Source organism: Lagenorhynchus albirostris, chromosome 15, assembly GCF_949774975.1.
Source record: "Lagenorhynchus albirostris chromosome 15, mLagAlb1.1, whole genome shotgun sequence".
NCBI classification, from domain to species: Eukaryota; Metazoa; Chordata; class Mammalia; order Artiodactyla; family Delphinidae; genus Lagenorhynchus; species Lagenorhynchus albirostris.
Genome location: NC_083109.1, coordinates 83,964,126 through 83,983,972, shown reverse-complemented (window position 1 = coordinate 83,983,972; position 19,847 = coordinate 83,964,126). Strand labels below are relative to the sequence as shown.

The following is a 19,847-nucleotide window of genomic DNA, read 5'->3' as shown; positions in this document are numbered from 1 at the left end:
TCAGTAAAAAGCTGCAAGTGGAGAAGGGGATAGCGTGCTTTCTCAACATCTGAGCCCGAGCGTGCTGTGATCCACCCGTGCCCAGGGTACCCTCCAGGCCTGGCAGGTGACAGGAAGTGTGTGGAAGGGGGTGTACCTGCAGCTTCACTGCCTAGGGGCTCCCTGTTCTCAGGACTGGCCTCCTGAGTGAGGTTTCTCCCTTTTGCATCCACCTCCAGGGCCGAGTCAGTGGCTTGCTGCAGGGGCCTGGAAGAGGGGCTGACCATACTTTCTTGAAGGGGATTCTGTACTGAAAAACAAATAAAAACCCCCCTTTGTGCCCAACCCGACCTGGGCAGCCACCCAGGCAGGGTTAGCGTAATGGATCACCTGGTCTTCCTCCTGAGCAGGCCCAGCCCCTCGGGGCTCCTTTGGGATCAGATCCTGCAGCTCTCCAGCAGCATCCCGACCTCCGCTCTGGGTGAGCAGTGTTACATGAAGTGTTATCACTCCCCTGGAATCCGCTGGCTTTCAGTCTGAGCAGCCCCTGTAACTCTGTGGGGTCGTGGGGTCTGCCTGGTCAGGCCATGTGGAGAAACTAAACCAGAGAGCAGTCTGCACAAACATTTATTTACAAAAAACCAAGTTACATATGGTACAGGCTTTTTACATAACACAGTAGTTTAAACAATTATTTTATGTATTTTTACTACCAGAAGGTAAAGAATTTAGTAAACTAATCGTTTTTGCTATTTTTATACAAAGTGACAGGTCATGCACATTTTTTTTAAGTTTTAAAATCTTTTGCTAAGTGCAAATACTAGATTCCTCTCTCCAGTTTTAAGGCAAGAATGGGACTGTTGCTGGGCAGTCTCTCGCTCCAGGGAGCAAGCAAGGCAGCCCAGAGCGGAAGGTGCCAGGCTGCCTCCGGGACTGCTCTGTCCCCCAGACAGGGGCTGATCTCTGGGGGTGTCCTGTCGTTTGCATCTTGCAGCCACTGACTGGTGTGTCTGATGGTTATGGCGCCCTCTCTCCCCAACCCCATCACTAGTACAGACTGCTTCTCCAAGACACGAGGCACCTACAGGGTCATTTTGCAGACATGAGGGGGCTCACGCTTGGGTCAGAACTTGAGGCAAAAGTGACTGTGCTACATCTGCAGACCTGCGAGCCACTCCACAGCCTGGCTCAAGGAGGAACGTTAGAAATCAGGCGCCCTCGGCTCAGAAAGGCAGGAGTGGTTCCCTAGCTGCCTTGTGTGGCTAAAAACAGCCAGAACTCATCTCAAAAGACAAGTCTTCAGTTTGGCCTTGGGGGAATTACTCTGGTCTCCCTCCTGTGCAGCAACCTTTGGACCTTTGCATGCCAGGTCCTAGGGCAGTTCCTGGACCGCAGTGTCAAGGGCATGCAACACCAGCCCAAGGTCTGTCCTTGCTGCTGCCCCAGGACCTCCGTGGAGCCACGTACCCTGGGCTGCTGGGCAAAGATGGAAGCTGGTTCCTTTGTTAGATGATGAATCGGGTCAGAGACCCAGAAGGTTCTGGTGGGCTGGGGTGAGCACTGTCACCGGTGGGGCAGGTTGACAGCACCTGGGGTCACCCTCCCCATCCGGTGGGACATCTGTTGGCAGTTCACAGCCCTCAGGGACCCTCCCTTGGGGAAGCACGGGGAACATGCTTTAAAGGTACTTGAAGAAATACTGTTGCTGTGCCCCGAGGGCAGGGGCAGGAAGCCCAGTAGGGAAAGGCTCCTGGCAGCAGAGACTCAGTGTAGCCTCTCTTCATGCGCCCCCCACCCCAAGCCCAGGGGGCCACCTATCCGCAAACCCCAAACCCAGAGGAAAGACAGCAATAACAGGCAACCTGGCACATCACCTCTCCATTTTAATCTCTGAAAAACATCTGAGAGGCTGATGGCAACGGGTGACCAGACAGTGATGCCTGGTCCTGGGTGTGTCCCCTCCTCTCTGAGGTCTGTGTGTGTGAACTTTGGGGAACCCCATAGCCATCAGAGCTTCAGCAAGAGGAAGGGAGGCCAACACAGGGAGCCAGGCAGGTTCATTCCCCACTGAGGCCTCTGCTCTGCACATGGGCTGGAGCATGAAGTACTGCACAGCGGGCGGCCGGGGTGAGGCTCAAACACCTGGCTGGGGCTGGACAGCAAAAGGCAACTGGGAACATGGCGGGGACTCACCTGACCTCAGGAAAGGGTAGCTGCCGAGCGCAACCTGGGTCATGTACCTGCTGGGGAAAGCCAGCGCCACCTTACCTTAGGGGAGAATCTGTTCATTACCTGGGTGGTGGCAAACACGGCTCCCTGGGAGAGCCACCAGGTCTCTGTCACAGCTACTTCAAAAGGATCTTGTGGTTGGCAAAAATTTCAGGACCATCCCACCCTCCTCAACTGCCAGGCGCGGGGCAACAGGTTTCTTTGACTTTGCAGAGACCGAGGGAGAGAAACTCTAGTAGAGGCCACAGAAAACTGGGAAGGTTCAAAGTGAGTAAACGGCAAATGTTTCTTTAGGTAAACTACAAACATCCCATTGCATGAAATGGCTCTCTGTGGTCTCATCCAAGAGGATCAAGAGGGGAGGCGAGACCCTGGAACAATCACTGTGGTGGCGGCCTGGGGTACTGCACTTGGACATGGTCCACAGCCACCCCAACCTGAGCGGCGCTCCCAGGTCTGTGGACATCGTTCTGCCACTTAGACCAACCGGCTCAGGGCAGTGGGGTGCACCTCGCTCTAGGTGGGCTTCAGAGCGAGGCGGGTAGAAGAACCAGGCCTCCACGACACGGTCCCAAGCTCTCAGCTCTCTTGAAACCGCACTACTTGTTACTTCACTTTATTATGGATCACACTGCTACGGTAAGGAAGGCTTACGTGGTTTTTAACTGAGAGACTTCTGTTGTCTGCCGGGGGAGGGGATGGAGGCAAACATTTCCCTTCATCTATTTCTGCAGGGACGTGAGTGATAGAGACGGGCTACCTTGTGGCCCAGGGCCACCACGTTGGCTGCTAGGACGGCAGAACTCTTCAGGAAGAGGGTTTTGCTGCCCCCTTATCTCTGGCCCAATCCTGTTACGGGCACCCAGAGGGTACTAGCCTGCTGACCACTCTTCAAGGAGCAGTGGCCCTTCCCAGGAAGAAATCCAGCCTATCCATTCAACAGGCAAGTCCGTCATCCCTACTTAGCAGGCATGGGCACAGCCATCAGCCTTGGGGGCAAAGGAGCATCTATCCAGCCTCCAGCCTGCACAGGATGCTTGGCGGGGCTCCCGGGAGGGGTGGGGCCTGGGTGTCAGAAGCGATGCCGTGGCTGGGGGCCGAAGTGCATAGGCAGGTTGTGCTCCAGCGGCATGTGGACGGGGGCGAAGTCGTAATTGACTCGTACATTGGGCAAAGGGGGCACATAGGGTGCTGGGATGGGGCCCATGTTGAGGGGGAAGTTGTTGAACATGGGCCGGACAGGAGGCAGGGGGAAGGCTGGGTGCACAAAGGCGTAGGGGGGGATCTGTGGCTGGTGCAGGTTCTGTGGGACGGGCCTCGGCAGGGCTTCGATCCTCTGGACTTTCTCTGGAGGCTTCTCCAAGGGGGGCCCAATGCGTTTGAAGGTATTCTCTGAAAAGAAGATGGGATTTAGTAGAGAGAACAGTTAAATCCCACTGTGCTCGGATCTGGCTTGGGACCAGAGCTGCATATCCTGATCCTGGTCCCAGGGGCCCTGAGCTGTAGGCTGACAGCCTGGAGCATGAGGGCAGACCGGGAACCTCCAACTTTCAGCATCATTCTTCCCTGTGGACACAGGAAGGGTGGCCAGGCCAGAATAAGGCCGATTAAAGCCCAAAACGTAGCATGCACGCATGGGTGCATAGCCCCCTAACCAGCCATCACCAAGGACAAAACCATACTTCCCACCGAGTGTCACACTCCGCAAGAATCACCTTGGAAGGAGGCAGACTGATCCAGCTCAGAACAGGTGGAGCTTCTGTGAGAGAATTTCCTTTAGAGCCAGGGCGTGGATGGCCACTTACAGAAACTCCATTTCATTCCTCTGTAACCTCAGAGGGGCCTACTGTCGTTTTAAGTCTGCTTTCGCTTCTATTTGCTTCCTAAGCTCCAACTCACCCCTTGGGACCTCCTGGCCATCAAGGAGCTGCTGAAACTGTGTCTATGCTTTCAGGGCCTTTCCCAGAGGGAGCTGGATATGTGGGTGAGGTATATAAGTGGGCACCTAAGGGACAGCACTCCCCGGTGGTCCCTGGCTGGGTGGAGTGCCAGGATCCCGATGCAAGCCGGCAGTGGGGTCCCCTCGTCCCCTGTGCACATGGAGTGAGTGAGCACAGGGCCTGTCTTGGGGAGCACTTGCCTCCATTCTTTCTTTTCTGTTCCTCTTCGGCCTCCTTCTGGATTTCCTCAATTAGCTTCTCATCATCTTCCTAGGAGAAAGGAAAGAAGATGACAAGCTTGCTCTCAGCCAGCTCCATGCAGCGCCGAGGCCCTCCCGGAATGCGCGGGAGGCCGGCTTGCTGCCGATCAGCAATGGGGCTAAGCCAGAAACCTGCTGCTGACCAGCGAGGTCGTGGGCTTGCATACCACCCATTCCCAGTTCCCCGAGAATCTTCTTCCTTCATCATTAGACGGTGTTCCCATGAGGAAGCCCATCTGAAAGGCTGGGACCAAGGAGCGGGTCTGTGCACTGCAGGTGGCTGTCTGGGGCCTGGGCTAAGAGAGCCTGCTCTGTTCACTCAGCTGTAAGGTAAGAACTTCCCACAGCTCGGAGAGGGCAGACTGATAACCCAAGGGTTTGGTATGGGGGTGAGCTGGAGTGGGCAGGGCCTGAGGAGTTTCAGATCGTGAGTCTACAAACTCTGAGCAAGAAGCGCTCTCTGTAGGGCCCGGAAGTCTTGCTGGCTCCCCGAACTGAGCTGGACAAAAGACTATGCAGGCCTGCTGAGCCCTGAAGCTGGCCTTTAGCTCCTAGACAGTGGTGGGCTGTAGAAGGAGCAGCATCCCGCCAGCAGAACAGTGGCCTGGGCCACAGGGAAGGGCACAGCAGTCTAAGAACAACTCCCCTGTAGACCTCCCCATCTCCCCTTCTCAAACTCAGGCTTGGTAGGCCTGCTTCGCTAATAGGCAATTCAGACTTGGATTATCCCAGCCTGGGGACAGAGCCAAGTAGGCGCTCTGGGTACAGGCAGATGTGTGGGCTTCACCAGGGAAACTCAGGGGTCTGTGCCACATACAGTTCCCCCATCTCCACCTGCCCCAGGCACCGTGAACTGGGCTGCTGGCCCGGGACAGACAACCTGAACCATGCCTGTTCTGTGTAATGTCCTGGGGGTTCAACCCACTCCTCAGCGGCCCTGCAAAACGGCTGGGGACTGAAAGGACACTCGCTGGATTGAAAACACCACCAATACGGTGCATGTCTTTGCTGCCAGCCGCAGGGCTGCTGCTGAACCAGCATGGCCACGGAGGGCATGGGACTTAGGTCTACCCGCCACGAGCTGGGGCTCGACAAACAGCAGAGTTGACACTGCAGCCACGACCTGAGCGTGGCAAGTGCACTGATCAAACTGAGAGACAGGCAGGCGTGTCCTGTTTCCTGGGGTCTTGCAGTAGCTTCTCCAGGAGTTAAGGGCAGTCAAACTGGGAAGAAGTAAGGAGAAGGGCAGTGGTGCCCAGTGTGGGGTGGGGAAGCATAAGCCAAGTTTCAGGACTTCCAGAAGCCTGCTAGAAACGTGTGTTGCCCCAGACGACGCATCAGGCGAGGCCTCTCCACGTGGCCCGTGTGGTCTGGGCTGGAACACTGCCAGTGATAACTCTGGAGTTTTCATGGTGATTGGATGCTCTGGACTGGCTGACGTCACCTGTGGCACTTCTGGGAGGTGAATGGAGGGCCACAGAAGGGAGTGCATGAGCTGGAAAGAACCCCTGGAAAACCTTGGACCAGGGGAGAGCACAGCAGCCTCAGCGTGGAGCTGGGCAATGGGCAGTCTGCATGCAATGGGCAGTTACTAATGTCATAACCAAGATGGTAACTTGTGATTTCAGACAGTTATGGCCCCTCCCTGATTCTGGAGTCATGAGTGTCGCTCACTCATTGTGTACTGGACACCTACTCTATAAAAACCCTAAGACATGCTCATCCAGCCTCTTTGTGAACACTCCAAATGAGGAAACTTACTACTCTACAGAGTAATCCCTAAGCCAATCAACACTAAGGGCTCCAGTAATGCAGCAGGCTTTGGTGGAGGCAGTCTGAAGCTCTCCATGTGAATGTCAAGATAAATTCTACCACTATCGAGATTAGGAGCTGGCAAACATCTTTATTTTGGTGCCAGTGGCAAGCCTAGGAAAAAAGATTAAAAAAAAAAAAAGAGTAATCTAGAAAAATGGAAAGTAGGAGAGTTGTTGCTCTGCACTGCTCACTGAGTGACCTGGGCAAATTCCTGAACATCTGAGTCTGGGCATCTCATCTGTAAAATGGGCTGTTGTAAGGACCGTATGAGCTCAATTGTGTAAAGGACCCAGCACAAAGCAAGTACTCCTCATTAAAGACAGGAAAGTTGTGAAAATGGCAGGAATAAAGATTTCAGAAAGATGAAGTTTCAAGAGAAAGTGGTAAAGACTGGGAGATGCCCTAACATTTCTCTCAGTGGCTTCTTTATGGTATGAGTGAGGTTTCCTGCCTCTGGTCATTTATTAATTATAACTATTAGTACTACATCACCATCACCCTCACCCCACCCCCACTATCTCATCCCTCTTCTATCACATCACTTAAATGTGGTCATGCCCATCAGTACCCAGAGGGACACCTAAGGCCTCTGATGGCACAGGAAGGCACCTTAGAAACCAGCCATTCTAACTTCCTTCTACCACAGAAAGTAAGGTCCCAGAGCAGGTAAGTTGTTCAAAGTTATGGTTAGTTGGCGGTGGACTAGGCAGTGTCACTCAAATACCTTTCCTGGAGAAAATCCACAGAAAACTACTTTGAAGGTTCCCTGTCCCTGTCGTTTGATTTGAAAATGTGGAGGGTATATGTATGCTTTCATTCAAGAATATGTATCGTGTGTGCAGTATGCATCAGGCCCTGAACTGGATGTACAGCTAAGAATAAGGCAGACCTGGTCCCTTCCCTCATGGAGCTTCTATTTTTGTGCTGTGATCACAATTCCAGCTGGCATTCCACTTTGGAATCCTACATGGGCCTAAAGAGTAATTTCACAGCATTAAAGACTAACCCCTGACCCCCACCCCCTCTTTCCCCTCTGACTGTCTTGTGACATTTCTGTCAGAATAAATGAAGAATGAGGGATACTTTCTGAGTAAAAGATTCCAGGTCTCTTATAGCACTGTTAAGGGTATGGATGAACAGGGCATCTGACCGATTTTTATCAATACTAAGTTTCCTGTGATAAATCCAAACGCTCCTGGTAAAAGTTCGCCCCTGAATAAATGCAATGTAAGAATTCCCTTAGGCGGGTCTGAGGCACTTGCACAGGCAAGTGTGAGTTGAGCGTCCTGATACGGATCTGCCGGCTCTCTGGAGGACAGAGCAGCCAGGTCCATGAGCTGGCAGAAACTCCCAGGACGCCACTGAGAGCTCTTTCGGGGTTGGGGGGCGGGAGAAGCCTTAGAGCCTTGAGTTCTTCACCTTTTGAAGAGAGCCACCTGGAGCCTCTTCCCTTCCTTCCTTTGCTCTGATCACTCTCCTGATTTGTTAAGTGGACTCAGGACTATTTGTCCTTAAGCTCTGGCTTTCCCTGGTTAGGCAGTGCTCTTACGGTCTAAATACAGTCTGTATTTCACAAGAAAATGTCAGCACTCAACTATTTTGAGCAGTGATTGTTACCATAAAGAATGAGCGAATTGTTAGTTACACCTAGAATATGGGTTAAGTGTTTCAGATTTCAACTTTCTCCAACTGGTTGGAGTCAAAGGACACTATATTTCGAAACTAAGAACTAAAACACTTTTCAATATATTTTTTTAAAGATAAAAATTACATTTTCAGCCAAATATGTTAGACTCTAAGGGGGAAGACTTTTTCTTCATCTGGGGTAGAATTTCCTTCCATAAGCAGTTTCCCTTGAGTATTTAAAATTCCTCAAGTCAAGAGTGAAGGCATGGGCTTCCCTAGTGGCGCAGTGGTTAAGAATCCGCCTGCCAATGCAGGGGACACGAGTTCGAGCCCTGGTCTGGGAAGATCCCACATGCCGCGGAGCAACTAAGCCCACGTGCCACAACTACTGAGCCTGTGTGCCGCACCTACTGAGCCCGCATGCTACAACTACTGAAGCCTGAGCACCTAGAGCCCGTGCTCTGCAACAAGAGAAGCCACCACAATGAGAAGCCTGCACACCATAACGAAGAGTAGCCCCCGCTCACTGCAACTAGAGAAAGCCTGCGCACAGCAACGAAGACCCAATGCAGCCAAAAATAAATAAATAAAAAATTAAAATAAATAAAATTTAAAAAAAAAAATTTAAAAAAAGTGAAGGCAGAAGGGCTTCCCTGGTGGCGCAGTGGTTAAGAGTCTGCCTGCCGATACAGGGGACGTGGGTTCGTGCCCCGGTCTGGGAAGATCCCACATGCCGCGGAGTGGCTGGGCCCGTGAACCATGGCCGCTGAGCCTGCGCGTCCGGAGCCTGTGCTCCGCAACGGGAGAGGCCACAACAGTGAGAGGCCCGTGTACCGCCAAAAAAAAAAAAAGTGAAGGCAGACTGAACTGTACACTTTAAAAATGGCAAATTTTACTTTACCACAATTTAAAAAGTTAATAATGTTAAAAAAAAAGAGTGAAGGTAGGTTTAGGGTTGATTTTGAGACAACACGTGAGGACTGGTCCCTCATCAGAACACTTCTTGGGTTGGATAGGTGATACATGGGGATATTAAGGCTTTTCTAGAGGTGAGTTCCCTTGGGAAACATTCTAGGCATCCCAAGTGTCATCATTCACGGTGAATAAGAACACCTGTGAAAAAGTCTTGCCATTCTGCAAATCTAGGACACACCTAACCTGCTGGAAACAGGGAACAATAGGAGGAAAAAAGATGACGAGAGGGCCAGGGGTGTGTGGGCTGGATCACAGAATTAACTGTCCTCCAGCCCCCCTGCAGGGCCTGAGTCACTTACAGGAAATCCCGGCATGCTGGAGCAGCCCCCACCTTAGTGAATTTTATCTTAAAGCAACACTGGCTTCCTAACAGGCAGGCAGCTGGTGTGATGGGACTCCAGCTTTGGGGTTCCACAGACCTTGGCCTGGGGACCCCTCTACCCAACACGACTTAACCTGGAGCCTAATCATTTCCATAGCAGGTTTACTGTGAGAAGCAAATGATCTCACTTTTTATAAAGTGCCAAGCACAGTGATAGTAATAATGGCTTACTGTGGGCCAGCTCCTGTTCTAAGCACCTCACATAGATTTCATAACAACTCCAGGAGTTAGGTACTATTAATTAATCCCCATATTACAAATGAGGAAACTGAGGTTTTTTAAAAATATTTTTTCTGATCAGGGATCGAACCCACGCCCCCTGCATTGGAAGCACGGAGTCTTAACCACTGGACCGCCAGGGAAGTCCCACACATAGTAAGGTTTGAATCCAGGCCTTCTCAAAGCCTGAGCTCTCAAGCACTTAAACCACTAGTTTCTGAATAGAAGCTTCTGGAACAGTATGACTGGAGGGGCCCAGAGTACTCTGCCTGCCCTGAGAACTGTCAGAGGTGACTATTTTTAGGCCCTGCTTTGTTCTAGAAAGAGTGTATCCTGCTCTCTTTGAAATATAAGAGTTCCTTCTCTTTGGGATGGGCAGAACTCTGAAATCTCCTTTCTCCACTGAATAAAAGAAGGGAATAGGGCAAAATAAAACACCTCTACTCAAGGAGATGAACAGCCAGCAGTACAGCAGAGAAGGGGACACTTCCCTGGAAAATTCCCATTTTCCTGGGGTCAGCTCACCCAGAAGTACATGTGCCATCACTTGGAACATCAGGTCTCTGACTGGCCTCCCCAGCACTTGGCCTTTGAGACAAAGCCAGCAGAACCTTCTCACCCAGAGTGGGAGCCGGGAGCTTGGGGAGAAACCAGAAGCCTAAGGTGCAGGCCAGGCTCTATCACTGAGGCCACAGGACTTAACTGGCTCATGGTAACTGAGTCGCCTATCGCTCCTGACCTGGGCGCTGTTCCAGGCCATCTCCAGATGTCCTTGCCTTGTTGACATGTTTTCTCATGAGGCTACCAAGTTACCTGTATACCTTGGAGTCCCATGGAATTTTCTCCTTCTTCCACAAAAAGCCAGAGTTTTGATTCTCACACACATTAAAGTAACCTTGGGAAAAAGAGTTAAACAAAACACAAATAAAAAGGTAATTCCGGGCTTCCCTGGTGGACCAGTGGTTGAGAATCTGCCTGTTAATGCAGGGGACACGGGTTCGAGGCCTGGTCTGGGAGGATCCCACAGGCCGCAGAGCAACTAGGCCCGTGAGCCACAACTACTGAGCCTGCGCGTCTGGAGCCTGTGCTCCGCAACAAGAGAGGCCACGATAATGAGAGGCCCGCGCACCACGATGAAGAGTGGCCCCTGCTTGCCACAACTAGAGAAAGCCCTTGAACAGAAATGAAGACCCATCACAGCAAAAATAAATTAATTAATGAACTCCTACCCCCAACATCTTTTTTTAAATTTATTATTTATAAATTTATTCTATTTATTTATTTTTGGCTGTGTTGGGTCTTCACTGCTGTGCGTGGGCTTTCTCTAGTTGTGTCAAGCAGGGGCTACTCTTTGGTGCGGTGCGCGGGCTTCTCATTGCGGTGGATTTTCTTGTTGCGGAGCACGGGCTTCAGTAGTTGTGGCACATGGGCTCAGTAGTTGTGGCTCGCGGGCTCTAGAGCGCAGGCTCAGTAGCTGTGGCACACGGGCTTAGTTGCTCCGCGGCATGTGGGATCTTCCAGGACCAGGGCTCGAACCCGTGTCCCCTGCATTGGCAGGCGGATTCTTAACCACTGCGCCACCGGGGAAGCCCAACATCTTAAAAAAAAAAAAAAAAAAAAAGGTAATTCCTGGGACTTCCCTGGTGGTGCAGTGGTTAAGAATCCACCTGCCAATGCAGGGGACACGGGTTCGAGCCCTGGTCCTGGAAGATCCCACATGCCGCGGAGCAACTAAGCCCGTGTGCCACAGCTACTGAGCCTGCACTCTAGAGCCCGCGAGCCACAACTACTGAAGCCTGCACGCCTAGAACCCGTGCTCCACAACAAGAGAAGCCACCTCAATGAGAAGCCCGCACATTGCAACGAAGAATAGCCCCCGTTCGCCGCAACTAGAGAAAGCCCACGGGCAGCAACGAAGACCCAACGCAGCCAAAAAGAAATAAATTTAAAAAAATTTAAAAAAGAAAGAAAAAAGAAAGGTAATTCCTCACCAGAAATAACTCCTAGAAAGATTTTGGCCTAATTTCCATTGGTTGTTTTTGTATCCACATCTCACTTTCAAAATCCCTGAGGTTCCCTTCTAGAAGGCCACACTCTGCACACTCAGGTCCCCACTTCCCTGTGTGTAATGCGCTCGTTCACACACGCCTGCTCTCCAAGTGTCTCTCCCAGCCACAAGGGGCTGGCAGCATTCTACCCACGAGGAAACAGGCTCTGACAAGGCAGTTATGTGTTGAAGGTCAGCAAGTAGATGATGAAGAGTGAAATCAGAACCAGGCAGGGCCAGGCTGCTTCTTCTGGGCTTACAGCCCCCAGGGGAGCCTGGGCAGCTCTGGACTCTGCAGGCAATCAGAGGCCAAAGGCCTTGGGAGCAAGCTATTAGGGGCCCCTCTGACTGCTCTGACCCCAACAAAGTTGGAGGCTAAACCAAGCCCATTTGAGACCTGAGCTCCGCTTCATATCCTGCCTGCCTTGGTCAGTGGGTAACTGAGGGAGGAAGACAACTCTGTCTGGACTCACTGCACTGGACACCTCGACAGGCCCTAGTGAATGTCCACCAAGGGCAACATGCCCACCCCAGCATTCCTCTCCTTGGCCTTTGGCTCGGGGTTTAAGATGGACCCAGTAGGCCTTTTCTGCCCTCTTTCTGGCCCCTCCTCATCTTGGTGAAAACCTTGAAACAGATCCACAGAATATGCATATAAGCAAGTCTCAGACTGAGCATAAGGAAACGCCAGGCTAGAGTAGAAGTGAACCCCACAGACCACCACTGAATGTAATGAGAACTGGGATAGGAACATGTGTAGCACCCACAGTGGGCCAGTGCACCCCAAATGCAGTGCTGAGGACAAAGGATCACAGCAGAGAGTGACATGGAGTCTTGCAGCCCAGCAGATCTGGAAGAATGCTTTATATAAAGAAATGAGGGGTTGCATCTTAGCAGTGAGAGGATTTTATTTCCTTTCCCTGAATTCCTCTGAGCTCAGCAAGATACAGAAATGCTGGCCTAACACAGAAGACTCTGACACGCTTGCTTCACATGGAGGTGGGTAGGGAGTGAGGCACGGCAAGAGCATGAGGGGGATGGCAGGGGCCCGGCTTCTCCGAAACACCGACTCAGCACGCCAGCTGCCGGCAGGAAGTGAGGGAGAATTCACCAGAGAGGTTTTAATGAAGAAAAACAACCCCAAACCCCAACTCCTTAAAACGTGTCCCTCAACAATGAAGCCCCACAGCTCTGCCCATGGAGCAGGGTCTGGATGGGAGAAAAAGAAGGAAGAGAAACTGCAAGTGGTTAAAGGGAAAAAGAGAAGGTTTCCACCAATCAGATATTGACAACAATCGCCAACCACAGGCTGAAGGTTCCTAAAATAAATGTCTGAGTACTTAGCACACGGCTTGTTCTTGCGAGGCTTTTAAACATCCTTTTGAGCCCGTTTTCTTCAACGTTTCTGGACACCAGAGCTGCCAGCCTGCTTGCCTGCTGCCAGCCTCCGGTGACCATGAAGGGAGGGTGATGACTTTTCTTCTCCATTTAACTTTTCCTCCCTGTAAAAAGGTGACTGAGAAGTGCAAGTCAACTGCTGCTTCCCTCCTGCAATTTTGGGGGTGGGGCTGGGGCTGGGATCCAGGTCATGTATGGCCACAGCTGTTGTTAATAAACTTGCAATGATTTCATAAAAGGCTTCCAAAGAGCTGAGGATTTAGTTTCAAATTATTCCCAGATTGGCTGCAGATCGCCGAGCAACACCAGACCCTAACCCCCCCAGCGCCAGCTGTCCCCCTGCAACAGGAAATTGGGGGGAGGAGGGTGCGGCACGGCCTGGAGTGGCACATGCTGTGCAGCTGGGGTCTGGAATGGCCAGGGAGGGGGTGCGGAGGTGGTCTGGATAATGTGTTGGGGAGGAGCAAAGACTGGACGGCTCTCTGCTGGTTTCTGCAACTATCTCCTCGGGTCACAGGGGCCTGGAACGTAAACACCTTTCTGTCTAGAGCTCCCCCCAGGGACCTGGAGGCAGCATGGGGTGTAGCCATGTTGGGACTCCTGTCAGGGTCAAGCACTCAGCCTGGGGCCTGCTGGCATCTGCTGAACATGACACATGCCAACATGCCATGTTTACTGGACTGAGCCATACTGTGGCCCTCCTTGGTACAATCCTCTAGTGACATCTAAACCTGACTGGGGACACTGTCAAGGCCCCTTTCTACCATCTGCAGCTTGCTCAATGGGGAAGGGTCCAGCGAGGGCCTATCCCTTTACGGAGGCCTGCGTGACTCACTGGGTGCAGGGGCCCTGCGGGCAGCTATCGGCAAGCTCCCATACTTGTGACCTCTTGTTCCAGACAGACAGTGGACACTTGGGGAGTGGAAGGAGCTAACGGCTGGCTGAAGACCTGGATTTGTACCCTGGTTTTACCAAGTGACCTGAATCTTGTTTTCTTCATCTGCAGAATGCGAAAGTGGTCCCGCTTCCATGTTGTAACAGAAACAATGGTGTTTAAAACAGTGACTTGAAATAAAATGCTAAGGCCAACTGTGGAAGTTAAGTGATGGGGCAACATGGGTGTTCACTTTACCATCTTCTTCACAGAAGGTAAATTTTAAAAGTTAAGGAAAAAACCCTGAAACTGAAAATTAGTTCCCGAGCTAAACTCTGGAATATCTTTCTGAAGATACTCCCTAAAATGATCTCCACCTTTCCCTCCTCAACCCTGTATCTGAAATACTTTTATTTCCTCTTCCTTTCCCAGGCCACTCAAACAAGGGTCTCAAAGGTGCCCAGTGCCCTCCGTGCCCCTGACCTATCAGGAAGACAGACACTGGTCCAGGCTGGGTGGTGCTGGAGCCAACTAAGGGGAGAAAGCAGAAAGCAGCTTTGTTTAAGATGCTGAGAGAACAGAAGACCTGAGATCAACACATGCCACGTTTTTTTTTTTTTTAATTTGGCATGCAGGATCTTAGTTCCCAGACCAGGGATTGAACCTGTGCCCTCAGCAGTGAAAGTGCAGAGCTCTAACCACTGGACGGCCATGGAATTCCCCATGCCACCTTTTACTGACCACAATCTTCTGCAAGTTTCTTCATTTGTAAAACTGGGATGATACATTGGCCTTAGAGGACTGTCAAAGAATTAAATATATTAACACATATTAATGTCAGGTTCAATTCACTGCAGGCTTGAGAAAAATAAATAATTCTCTTAACCAAACGGCTAGACGACAATGGTGCCAAATTGTAAACTGGCTGTTAAAGCCCTAGGGTTTTATTTGAACTGAACATGCTTCAAATTCTTATATTTAAAAAACAAAGAAGTTGTAGAAAACGATTCTGTGCAGTTTCTGGTAGCCAAAACCCAAGATAAATACTGACTTTGTTTTGTATTAAAGAGAAAATGCTCTTACGAATTTTGCCCCACTTCTAGAATCCGGACTGCCAGATGACTGCTCTGAACATGGCTTCTAACAGTTAAGATGTAACTTGTTAACCCCCTTAAGTTACCACTCACGGACAAGAAAAAAGTCAGCACATACGGGTCCAGTAAAGTCCCGGGGTAACCATTCCCCCACTGCAAAATGATGTTTGTTCATTTATGTGTTGTGACTTGGCTGTGCATTCTGACCCCTAAGCTAGAAAACTGTGGTTTGTTGTGACTGGTTTGCTTCTGTTTTTTTTTTTCCTTCTTAAAAAGACATCTTGTTTTTACAAGACTCTTGGTTGAATGTTTTGAGCTTATTTCTGACAACTAACAGATAACTGACAGCTTTCTAATATGCAGTTAGTTCAGTTCCCAAGCAATCTCTAGTCATTAATGATGAAAACTCAACTTCTCTCCAAACCATGAAGGGATAACTCCCTCATGGACAAATGAGAGATTCTTCCTGGCCTTGCCGGTTAATTAAGCCAGAGAAAAGGCTGGATGACAGGGCATGCTTTGTTTCCCTGAACTTCTGAATGGCTTTGTGTTCCCAGAAGCCCCAACAGATGCTGGGTTGGAATTCAATCGGTCTCCTGGTGAGAATCAAGGAAACGGGGCTGATCCCGGTTTTGATGGGAACGGGACAAATGGAACAAAATCTCTGGCTGTGGCTACCAGAGGAAATCGGAGGGATTTGTATTTGCCTGACCTTCCTTTCGAACTTTATTTTGAGCAAGTACAGAACCTTTCTCAGGGTAGAAGACGACAATTCAACATGAAAATGAGGGGCAGTTGCATGCTATGGCACCGAAACAAGGTAACAGAACACGAGAAACGTTTATAATCAATTCCATGTGTGGGAAGAAAAGGGAGGTGGCAGGAGAAGAACAAGAGAGAGCAGAAAGGAAAATGGGGCTGAGAAGAAACCAGACTGCCTGCCGCACACCCTGCCACACGTGGTAACTCCCACGCTGCTCTCTGCTTCTAGAGAGGAAAGCAGGCTGAGGAATGCTTCTTAGGAGCGCCGCTGAAGAAATGGACCCTATTTCTTCACCAAGTTCCTAGAGATGCTCAGGCCCCCAGTTTGCTCGCTGGATGGGACTGAGGAACTGAGTCTGTGGAACTGCCAGGGCCTGGGAAGTTTTGTCACAAAATGCAGTGTGGGTTACCTTGGAGAGCACTTCCCACTGTGGGCCACACCTCCCTCCACTCAACCAGCAACAGAAGGATGACTGTTTATTCCAAAGTCACCCCTTTCTTTCAATTATTTCCTCAGTGGTAGGAGGGCAGGCTCGCTAAGGGTTTTACTGGGTCACGGAGCTGTGGGATAAGAGCAATTTCTGGGTCCCTCAGCCCAGTTTTCCACCCAGGAGGAGACTGTTCCTGACATGCAGATGCCGGGTTTTCACAGAGGACTCAGTGCTTAACAAAACTGGGGGGGGTTCTGAGGATTAGGATTAGGCCACCAGCTTGGCCTGCTGTGGCTTTCAACAGGGGCCAGCCTGTGACCCTGACACCTTTTCTTATCAGGCATATTGGAGGTGTTCTATATGAGGGATAAAGATTGGTGGCTAACAAGACTTTTATCTTTGACTTATAAAGTTTTTTAGATTTGGATTAATGATCAATCTTTAAAAATTGGGAGATTTCACATTAAAATACAGATTTCCAACCTCTCTGGAAAATCTGAAGCCGTGGTAACTCTGAGCACAGTCCCATCTAGCAACAGACTATGGGGGCTTAGGCCAAGTCACTCGTGTACTCAGGGCCTGCAACAGCTCCCAGCACACTCAGTGAGACCCACGGCCTGCTTCTGTGCCCACCTCTCTCACCTCCCTCCCCTCGTTCACCACTTGCAAGCCACACCAGCCTTCTTTCTGTTCCACGAATAGGCCGAATCTGTTTTATTTCTTTGGCCGGCCTTGCTCCTCCTTTGCATGCAGGTTTCGCTGTAAATGCTGCCTCTCAGAGAGGCCTGCAGAGATGACTCCCCCCTCCGGCTCCTGTCATTCTCCACTGCATCATTCTTACTGTTCCTACACAGTACCAACCACATGAAGTACCTCTGTTTTAAACTTAATAGACTGTAAACTCCAAGAAAACTAGTCCTGGCAACACTGAATAGTTACAAACAAAGAATGGATGAATCTATAATTTCTCCAGTGATTTGAGTGATATTTTTGTCACACATTAAATTCTTATGGGACTGTTCCTGGTCTCTACCTTGTCCCCTTGATCTGTCTATTCTTGCATTAGTCTGCATGATTTTTTTTTTTTTTTTTGCGGTACGCGGGCCTCTCACTGCTGCGGCCTCTCCCGTTGCGGAGCACAGGCTCTGGATGCACAGGCTCAGCGGCCATGGCTCACGGGCCCAGCCGCTCCGCGGCATGTGGGATCTTCCCGGACCGGGGCACGAACCCGTGTCCCCTGCATCGGCAGGTGGACTCTCAACTACTGCACCACCAGGGAAGCCCAAGTCTACGTGATTTTGATTTGTGCAGCTTCACAGTAAAAATTAGTCTCACTTTCAAAATTACAGGTAATTTTTCAAGAAAAAAAAATCCGACTGAATTTAAACGGGAACTGCAGTAAACTTGTAGATTACTTTGGACATAAGTAATCTCTCTGTAATACCAAGTCTCCCCTTTGAGGGACAAGGCGCTTCTCCACTATCCAGGTCATCCTCACTTGCCCCAGTGAAAGCTGACTCGTCAATGGCTATCCCCAGGCCTCCGTGGGCTATGGTGCAGCTTCCTTGCTAGCTCCAAGTTGGCAGGGTATCTATCCACTGTTATGCTCAATTGTTTTTTGGTAGAACAAGTCTTCTCACATACTACATTGCCATCCTTACAGAGCAACTTACAACTGACTAGCAAACTTAAAAATCATTGGGACTTCCCTGGTGGCACAGTGGTTAAGAATCTGTCTGCCAATGCAGGGGACACGGGTTTGGGCCCTGGTCCGGAAGATCCCACATGCCGCAGAGCAACTAAGCCCACGTGCCACAACTACTGAGCCTGTGCTCTAGAGCCTGCAACCCAAAACTACTGAGCCCGCGTGCCAAGAGCCCGTGCTCCGCAACAAGAGAAGCCACTGCAATGAGAAGCCTGTGTACTGCAACAAAGAGTAGCCCCTGCTCGCTGCATCTAGATAGCTTGAGCACAGCAACAAAGACCCAACAAGCCAATAAATAAATAAATGAAACTTATTGTTATTATATACATAAAAAAAAACAAAGCATATTTCTCCACATGTTCAAGTCTCTTCACGCCCTTCAATACGGTTTTATAGTTTTCTTCATACTTCTTGTTAAAGTTCATTTCCTGGGTATTTCACGATTTATATAGCTACTGTGAATGGCATTCTGTATATCTATTTTGTATCTAGCTATCTTTCACTGCTTCTGATGCCTTTTCAGTTGATTATTTTGTCTTTTCTCAGGTTTAAAACAGTAGGTTTACCTTTTTTTTCCCTCTTTTTTTGGGGGGGCTGTGCTAGGTCTTCGTTGCTGCGCGCGGGCTTTCTCTAGCTGTGGTGAGCGGGGGCTACTCTTCGTTGCAGAGTGTGGGCTTCTCATTGCGGTGGCTTTTCTTTTTGTGGAGCATGGGCTCTAGGCGCGTGGGCTTCAGCAGTTGCAGCGTGTGGGCTCAGCAGCTGCGGCTCATGGGCTCTAGAGTGCAGGCTCAGTAGTTGTGGCACATGGGCTTAGTTGCTCCGTGGCATGTGGGATCTTCCCAGACCAGAGACAGAACCTGTGTCTCCTGCACTGGCAGGCGGATTCTTAACCACTGCACCACCAGGGAAGTCCTGCTTTTTTCTTCTTTACATATAAAAGTGCTTAGGGGCTTCCCTGGTGGCGCAGTGGTTGGGAGTCCGCCTGCCGATGCAGGGGACGCGGGTTCGTGCCCCGGCCCGGGAGGGTCCCACGTGCCGCGGAGCGGCTGGGCCCGTGGGCCATGGCCGCTGAGCCTGCGCATCCGGAGCCGGGAGAGGCAACAACAGTGAGAGGCCCGCGTACCGCAAAAAAAGAAAAGTGCTTAGAACTTTTTATTGGACACACAGTGGGTGTCCAATAAGCATTAGTGATCATCTTCTCCAATATCTATATTTTTCATCTTATTCTCTCAGCTAACTGCATTGAATAGCACAAATAATGGTGATAGTCTTATATATGACTTTTGGGGAATGTTTCTATGTATTTCATTATTAAATACATGCTAATGACTGTTTTGAAACATGGGGCTTATAAAATATATTAAGTATCCTTCTAATACTACTGTTAAAGCTTAAATCAAGAACGGATACAGTCATCCCTAGATATCCACAGGGGGTTGGTTCCAGGACCCCCACGGACACCAAAACCAGTGTTGCTCAAGTCCCTTATATAAAATAGTGTAGTATTTGCACATAACCTATGCACATCCTCCCGCATACTTTAAATAATCTCTAGATTACTTATAATACCCAATACAATGTAAATGCTATGTAAATAGTTGCTGGTGTGTGGCAAATTCAAGTTTTGCTTTTTGGAACTTTCTGGAAATTTTTTTCCCTGAATATTTTCAGTACATGGTTGGTTGAATCCACAGATGTAGAACCTGCAGATACAGAGGGCTGACTGTATTTGTCTTCTTTTTTTTTTTTTGGATTTTATTGTTTTGTATTTATTTTTGTTTCACACACACTGTATTTAATTTTATAAGAGATGAATAGACTGACACCAAGCATTGTAAATGGATGACCACAACAAAAGCAACAATGATTGCAATTACCAAACACGAAACACACTCACACTGTCATAATATTGACATTCAGTCCAGGAATCCTCCACTGTAACAGCTCCTTTACTCTGCAATGAAAATTGGTTTGTATATTTTTTGCCCCTGAGTCCTTGTGGGATTTTTTTTCTTTTTATTCCAACAGAAAGTCACAAAAATTACAGTCACCCTCATCAGTGTATTTGTCTTTATCACCTAAAGATATCATATGGTAAGTTATATTAACAG

The 19,847-nt window shown here is 49.8% G+C and overlaps 1 protein-coding gene across 6 annotated transcripts in view; it reads right to left on the bottom strand.

Annotated features, from left to right (window-relative positions):
• Window positions 1-588: 588 nt before the first annotated feature.
• The window catches only part of RNF216 (ring finger protein 216), a 172,043-nt gene continuing 152,784 nt past the window's right edge, over window positions 589-19,847 (bottom strand). For all 6 annotated transcript variants that reach the window (XM_060124573.1, XM_060124572.1, XM_060124575.1 and 3 more), the window contains 2 exons: window positions 4,349-4,418; window positions 589-3,600 (listed from right to left, as the gene is read on the bottom strand). In XM_060124573.1, the coding sequence (XP_059980556.1) occupies window positions 3,281-3,600; window positions 4,349-4,418 (390 nt within the window). In that variant the 3' untranslated portion in view covers window positions 589-3,280. The remainder of the gene's footprint in view (window positions 3,601-4,348; window positions 4,419-19,847) is intronic.